Source organism: Tachyglossus aculeatus, chromosome 18 (assembly GCF_015852505.1).
Source record: "Tachyglossus aculeatus isolate mTacAcu1 chromosome 18, mTacAcu1.pri, whole genome shotgun sequence".
In the NCBI taxonomy this organism is placed as follows: Eukaryota; Metazoa; Chordata; class Mammalia; order Monotremata; family Tachyglossidae; genus Tachyglossus; species Tachyglossus aculeatus.
Window position 1 is genome coordinate 27,500,787 of NC_052083.1, and position 7,869 is coordinate 27,508,655.

The following is a 7,869-nucleotide window of genomic DNA, read 5'->3' on the forward strand; positions in this document are numbered from 1 at the left end:
CTTAGTACAGTACTCTCCACACAGTAAGCACTCAATCATATTTATTGAGTGCTTACTGTGTGCTGAGCACTGTACTAAGCGCATGGAAGAGTACAATATAACAATAAAACAGACATATTTCTTGGCTACAACAAGCTTACAGTCTAGAGAGGGAGACGGACATGGATATAAATAAATAAAATTACAGATATGTACAAAAGGGCTGTGGGGACTCGATTAATAGTGAGGTCTCCAGAATGACTGTCAGTGTAGAAATGGTGCCACAGACTCAAAGCTGCTGCCACCAACTCAAAAGTGAGTTCTTCTGTTACTTTCTGTCCTCAGACAAGTACAACTGGGAGTTTCTGAGGCCTGCAATATTAAATAATCACTTAGAGACAGCAAAGGTGTGGTTAAAGCAAACAATCTTTATTTCTGCTAGGACTGGAATATTAAGCAATTTCTAAGACAAACGATTTCAGTATTTTTTTATATTTTAATTTTAGGTAACCGTAACCGGTCCTCTATTGGAGCATTCCAGTGACTTTAGTTACATAGATATTGCGGGGGTGGGGTGGGGGGGCCCTATTACAGAAACCAAACCAAAAACGGAATTCAGATTAACTGATAACTAACGGTTGTTACTAAGTAGATCCCATAAGAAGTTTTTGACAATCCTTGGCTTTAAAATTTTATCTTTTATGTCATTTTTTCTTAAACTCTTAATTTAGCATATCGATTAAAAAAACAACTAAAGCGGTATACAGATATGGCTTAATCAAAAGATATCCCTTTGTTCATGTTCATAATACTAATGCTAAATATTTCTCAGACAAATGTCACATACTGGCGTTCCACTACATAAATTCAGACTTTTAGACAATGACTTTTTGCATTGACAATTTTCTAATTTTATCTCTATGCTTAAGAAGCCCAGCAAATTAAAATAAATTTTTAATACTAACGTATTTTTCAACATTTCAAAGGCCCTGAGTTATTTGATAATTTGCTAATTGTAAACTCCTTGAGGGCAGGGAATGTGTCTACCTACTGTACAGTATGGTACTCTTCCAAGCACTTTGCGCAGTGCTCTGCACACAGCAAGTGCTCAATATATACCACTGATTGAATGACTGATTAACAAAAGTATAAATTATGTTTTTAGCTTATTCCATACCCTTTAAGTCCAAATGGAAAGTATTTACAAATAGTAGCAATTCTTATAACAGAGACCATAAAACATTAGTATATAGTGCAATTACACTAAGAATAAGGCCTTTTATGACTGATGTTAGGCACCTCAGTTTTCTTATATAAATCCATATGTACTTTGCTGCCCTTCCTAGTTTTACATTAAATAGTTCTTATGATCACTGACTAAACAGAGTCCTCTCCGAACAGAGATTACTCAATACAGCTGCTGGGATTTGACTTTTCCCCCACAGAAGAAAGCGGTTGAATTACAAGCCTTAAACTGGGCCAAATACATACGAATTCAAAGAACAGAAAATAAACATATGTTCATAGCATAGCACCAGAAGTATGATCAGAAAGTGGATGACTTGAAAGATAAAGAAGTCTAGCCACTGAGTCAGTCTGTATGCATACCAAAACGTGTTTTGTTCAGTTGAAGAGTGGATTTTGACAAACTGCTCAGCTGCGAATTTGGGGATTTTAAAATTAAAGCAGCGTTCCAAAACGATATTCAGAAAATATAAACATGAAATTCATTGTCATTTTAATAATCCTCGATAGCAAATGCATAGACTAAATGAATCTCTTCTACAAATAGCTTTTTTAAAGCTATATCCAAATTTCAAAGTAATAAAAGATCTTCCAGTATCTATCTATCTATCTATATATTTAACCAGGTGAAAAAAAGAGGCACTGTGTAGATTGCATTAGTTAGTTTCTACAGTCTTTTTGGTGTTCCTGGGCCTGTCTGTATTCCTCATACCTTCCTGTGTTGAGTACAAATTTTACAATCTGAAACATCTTCTTCGATCTCCTTGAAACCATATAGTAAATAAAGGCTGATGCAAAAATCAGGTCCCGCACTTTAATTTTACATGTGACTCCAAAATGTTTATTAAAGACTGCTGTGTAGTGTATGAGATTTGGTTGCCAACTTACTGAGCTCCACTATACTTGCACGTTCCCTATTTTTTTGAATGCTTTGAAGAAAATTGCACATCTTCTCCGTAAGTGCATTAGCAAAATAATTAAATAATACCAGCAATATTTTTTCAAGACTACATGATCATTTCTAACATTCAAGGTTTTGATGCAACCAGTGTTTCCAGCTAGTTACAGGACAATAGCGATGGCAAAAACATTAACAATGCAATTCATGGTCCGATTCTCCCATCTCACGGTACAAGTTCCTAAAAAAGACACCCACCCCCGCCAAAAAAAAGTTAAGAAACAGCCATAATATGAAAAATACCATTTTATTACCAATCATGATGTTGATTTTTTTTTTAAAAAAAAACCACTTTTGTTACATGTGTGCAATTAATTGATGAAGGCAGGTTTGGGTAGGGAAAGAGTCTCTTTTACCAATCACGGATTTTGGGAGAATGTGTCTACTAACTCTGTTACGCTGTATTCTCCCAAGCACTTAGTATGGTGCTCTGCACAAAGTAAGTGCTCAATAAATATGACTGAGTTTGGTAACTAAAGATAACTAAAATCTTTAGTTATGTGTGTGCAATGAATTTATGAAGGCAGGTTTGGTTAAAGTCATATTTTTTCCTGTAACCCTGGACTCACAGGATATTTTAGGAACCCAGAAAACAACTACAGTGCTGAATGGGTTTCTCAATTTGGTTCTGTTATCCCTCTTATTCTGCTTAATTTCATGGGAGAGCTCTTACCATCAGAAGTGGTATCCCAAAAACAGGAGCTGGCTGTGTGAAGACCAGATCCACTCTTCTGCATCACTGCACAGGTAACTGAAAAACAGTACATATACAGCAACCTCATAAATGCCACAGGGAAATCAGAATATAGCATGTAAAACACTGGACACAGCCTGTATCTACCCTACAGCTTAGTGGCACATACTAAGCGCTTAATAAATGTCATAAAAAAAAAACTTTTTGAACTCATATACTACTCTTTCATTTTGGACCTAAGCCAGCTTCAAAATTACCAAATTCTGTCAGTGGATAATAGAAATGGGGTAATTAAATGTATGTGTGTGTGTGTGAGAGACAGAGAGTGTGTGCATATGTTCATTATTGTGTGTGTGTATGTAAATAGTGTTGCCTAGGCTCCAGCTCCCAGAAATAAATGTAGTAGCATCATATTTTCATCATATGCCACAGGCAGATCACTCCTCATGTTGATGCCTCAGTTGAGGTTTCAAATGAAATATTTCTAGGGGAAATGAAGAAGAAGTGCTTTGAAGTAGCAAGAAGTGGTGGAGGAAAGGAAAAAGGAGACAGAATATGGAAGGTGGGACTAAGTGGGAATTGGTAGATATTCAACCGTCATCCAAAAAGATGGCATTTTCAGGGAGGATTCTCTAGGAAACAACATCAATCAATGGTATTTAATGAGTGCTCACTGTGTGCAGAGCACTGTACAAGGTGCTTGGTAAAGTACAACATGCCACACTTGGTAGAAATGATCGCTGCCCTCAAGGAGCTTTCAGTCTAGAGGGGAAGACAGACATTAAAATAAACTATGGATATATAAATATAAAGCATCAATCAGCAGGGATACAGAGGTTCTAAAACTATTCTGATGAAGCATTGATACTAAGCACTGATCACCTGAAAAATAAAGTTACACAGAGAAAAATGTGAATATAGATATGGTAACTTACCAATGTATTTATAAGTTTTCCCTAACTTTACCAAATGTTTTAATGATTGTTCCACTATTGTTGCAGTCCACTGGTTGACATTATTTTGATTATAATCTACGCCACCCAAGATAGCATCTACGCACTAAAAATACAAGAAAAAACACTGAGGCTAAAGAAGGCAAGTTAAATTTGCTTAATTCAAATATCACGTATTTGCTCAACATAACCATTTCCATTACAAAGCATTTTTTTATTTTTATATGTTAAATCAGGAGGACCTGTCTGCTAATTCAAATTTTATATATATTTTCTTTAATCAATCAATCAATGCTATTTATTGAGCACTTACTCTAGGCAGAACACTGTACTAAGAGTTTGGGAGATTATAAAACAAGAGAGGTGATGGACATGCTCCCTGCTCTGAGTTTTCCCTTGGCTGGGAGGCCTCGCTGTGGACTGTGAGAAGGCCCATGTAGTGTGAGTGGCTTTGAGAAGAAAAACCTTGCAAGCTTTTTAATGTCAACAAAGTCAACGTTAGAATATGGCAGTATGCTTTCTCATCCTAAAAAAGTACCTAATTTCCTCCAAAACAAATCTTGCAGCATTTGACATATATAATAAAAATAGTGTTTGAGTTGGCCATTGACGGCTTACGGAAAACACAGTTTATCATACTCTTCCAAATACCTAGTATAGTGCTCTGCACACAGTAAGCTCTCAATAAATACCACTATACTAGGTATTTGGGAGAGTATGATAAACTCTGAGCCCTCTGTTGGACAGGGACTGTGTCCAACCTGATTAACTTGTATCTACCCCAGAGCTTAGAACAGTGCTTAACACATAGTAAGTGGTTAACATATACCATAATTCTCATTACTGTTACAACAGAGTTGGTAGATATGTTCCCCTGCCCACACCAAGTTTACAGTCTAGAGAAGGAGCTAATTCAAGTTTTTCCCTCTCTGTGAAAAAAGTTCAAAATAAGCCATTTGTGAATTCAAGAAAATGCAGCTTGTAAATAGCAAACAAAACATATAACCTACCTCTTTCACTATATTATGTGCTTCATCGGCATTGAAGCCAATCTAAAAAGAAAACAATTGATGATAAAGGTAAATAAATACATAATTTGGTGATTAATTTCTAAATTCTTTTCAATATTTTTAGCACTTCCCTTTCTCTTATTAGCTTAGGTGAGGAAGTGCTGGAAGATGAGGGCTTGGGAAGCGAAATAGCCGCATATTAATCCACAGAACGAAGAGAAGCAGTGTGGCCTAGTGGAAAGTCTGTTTATTGTTGTATCAGATTCTCCCAAGTGTTTTAGTATAGTGTTCTACACACAGCAAATGCAGTGGCAAGAACACGGGTTTGGGAGTCAGAGGTTGTGGATTCTAATCCCACTCCGCCACTTGTCTGCTGTGTGGCCTTGGGCAAGTCATTTCACTTCTCTGGGTCTCAGTGACCTCGTCTGTTAAAGGAGGATTGAGACCGTGACCCCACATGGGACAGGGACTGTGTCCAACCCGATTTGCTTGGATCCACCCCAGTGCTTAGTACAGTGTCTGGCACATAGTTAAGTGTTTAACAAATACCATCATTATTATTATTATCAGCTGTGTGACTCTGGGCAAGTCACTTTTCACTGCCTCGGTTCCCTCATCTGTAAAATGGGGATGGAGACTGTGAGACCCACGTGATCACCTTGTACCTAACCCCAGTGCTTAGAACAGTGCTTGGCACATACCATCATTATTATTATTATTATTCATTCATTTCATTCAATCCCATGTATTGAACGTTTACTGTGGGCCGAGCACTGTACTAAGCGCTTGGAAAGTACAATTCGGCGACAGATAGACAATCCCTACCCAACGACGGGCTCTTATTAACTATAAATAATTGAATGTCTGAGGCATTGAATGAATGACTGAGGGTATGAATGATGTGTGCAGAGCACTGTAGTAAGCATATAGGAGAGTACCTTGGATTAAGTGGACAAGGTCTCTGGCCTTAAGACGCTTATGGTCTGGTGAGGATGTTTGTCAAGATCCCATCCTGGAAGTTTATCAAGGTTCTAGATTGTAAGCCCATTGTGGGTAGGGATTGTCTCTGTTGATGAATTGCAATAATAATAATAATTAATAATAATAGCATTTATTAAGCGCTTACTGTGTGCAAAGCACTGTTCTAAGCGCTGGGGAGGTTACAAGGTGATCAGGTTGTCCCCCGGGGGGCTCACAGTCTTCATCCCCATTTAACAGATGAGGTAACTGAGGCACAGAGTAGTTGAGTGGCGTGGCTCAGTGGAAAGAGCATGGGCTTTGGAGTCAGAGGTCATGGGTTCAAATTGCCAGCTGTGTGACTTTGGGCAAGTCACTTAACTTCTCTGGGCCTCAGTTACCTCATCTGTAAAATGAGGATTAAGACTGTGAGCCCCCCGTGGGACAACCTGATCACCTTGTAACCTCCCCAGTGCTTAGAACAGTGCTTTGCACATAGTAAGCGCTTAACAAATGCCATTATTATTATTACTGAGTGACTTGCCCAAGGTCACACAGCTGACAATTGGCGGAGCCGGGATTTGAACCCATGACCTCTGACTCCACAGCCCGTGCTCTTTCCATTGAGCCACGCTGCTTCTCTTACTTCCCAAGCGCTTAGTACAGTGGCTCTGCACACAGTAAGCACTCAATAAATACGATTGAATGAATGAACGAATGGATGAATGAGAGAATAAATGAATGACGGAATGAGGGACGGAATGAGGTAATGAATGAATGACGGAATGAACGAATGATTGACTGACAATGAATAGAGAAGCAGCGTGGCTCAGTGGAAAGAGCACGGGCTTTTGAGTCAGAGGTCATGGGTTCAAATCCCGGCTCTGCCAATTATCAGCTGTGTGACTTTGGGCAAGTCACTTAACTTCTCCGTGCCTCAGTTACCTCATCTGTAAAATGGGGACTAAGACTGGGAGCCCCCTGTGGGACAACCTGATCACCTTGTAACCTCTCCAGCGCTTAGAACAGTGCTTTGCACATAGGAAGCGCTTAACAAATGTCATCATTATTATTATTATTATTATAATTATTATTATTATTGGCGGAATGAATGAATGACTAATGGCATGAATGAATGACTGGCTGAGGAGCCTATAACCTTGTTCCCTCCCCTGGTGACGTCACGCCGGAAGTGACGGCGGCCTCAGGTCCTTCCCTACTCGTGGGTTCGGCCCGGAAGGGAGGGGCTCGTCGGGGACAAACGGGACGGGGACCCGAAAACCGCCGCCCACCCGCCCTTCCGAGGGGGATTGGCGGCGGTTTCCCACCTCCCACGACAATGCCGGGCCGGCTGACAGTAATGGCCGCCGGACAGGATCCCCACCGGGAAGGACGCCGCGGCGTGACGTCATCGCGCCCGCCCGTGACGCCATCGCGCCCGCCCGCTCCCCGCCTCGCGCCCTCGGGGCGCGAGCCTCCTCCGCGGCGCATGCGCGCGGCGGGACCCCCCGGGAAGGGAGGAGAAGGGGGTCCGGCCCCCGCAGAGGGGATCACCGGCGGGAAGAAGAGCGTGTGCGGCCCCCGCGGAGAACCGATACCTCGTCACCGTGGGGCTGATACTCCTCCATGTCGGGAGCTGCTGCTCTCCTTCCTGGGGGCGGGGCTCCAGGGAGGCCGCTCATTGGTCACCTGGTCCAGCTCGGCCAGCCCTCTCCCTCCTCAGGGAGGAGAGCTCTGCGCAGGCGCACTGCGGCCTCCGCACCGGGCGGGAGCGCCCCCTGCCGGGCGGCCGGCAGACTCGCTGGAAATCTGCCTTTCGACCCGAGGTTCAATATCCCACCCTGATGAAATAAAAAAAATAATAATAATGTTGGTATTTGTTAAGCGCCTACTATGTACCAAGAAGTGTTCTAAGCTCTGGGAGAGGGGATACAAGGTAATTTAAGTTGTCCCACGGGGGACTCAGTCTTCATCCCCATTTTACAGATGAGGAAACTGAGGCTCAGAGATGTGACTTGCCCAAAGTCACACAGCTGACAATTGGCGGAGTCGGGATTTGAACCCATGACCTCT

The 7,869-nt window shown here is 41.5% G+C and overlaps 1 protein-coding gene across 1 annotated transcript; it reads right to left on the minus strand.

Moving 5' to 3' along the window:
* Nucleotides 1–387: 387 nt before the first annotated feature.
* DYNLT3 (dynein light chain Tctex-type 3) lies at nt 388–7,461 on the minus strand. Its single transcript, XM_038760444.1, has 5 exons — nt 7,395–7,461; nt 4,840–4,881; nt 3,812–3,935; nt 2,856–2,933; nt 388–2,363 (listed from the first exon to the last, which is right to left on the minus strand). Exons 1-5 carry the CDS (start codon nt 7,422–7,424, stop codon nt 2,287–2,289), a joined length of 351 nt encoding a protein of 116 aa, XP_038616372.1. The 5' UTR covers nt 7,425–7,461; the 3' UTR covers nt 388–2,286.
* Nucleotides 7,462–7,869: the final 408 nt, after the last annotated feature.

Coding starts and splice junctions, on each gene's coding strand:
- DYNLT3 (XM_038760444.1), bottom strand. CDS start 7,424: ATGGAGGAGTATCAGCCCCACGGTGACGAG. Junction 3,936..4,839: donor CACATAATATAGTGAAAGAG/GTAGGTTATATG, acceptor TTGTATTTTTAG/TGCGTAGATGCTATCTTGGG. Junction 2,934..3,811: donor GAAAACTTATAAATACATTG/GTAAGTTACCAT, acceptor ACTGTTTTTCAG/TTACCTGTGCAGTGATGCAG.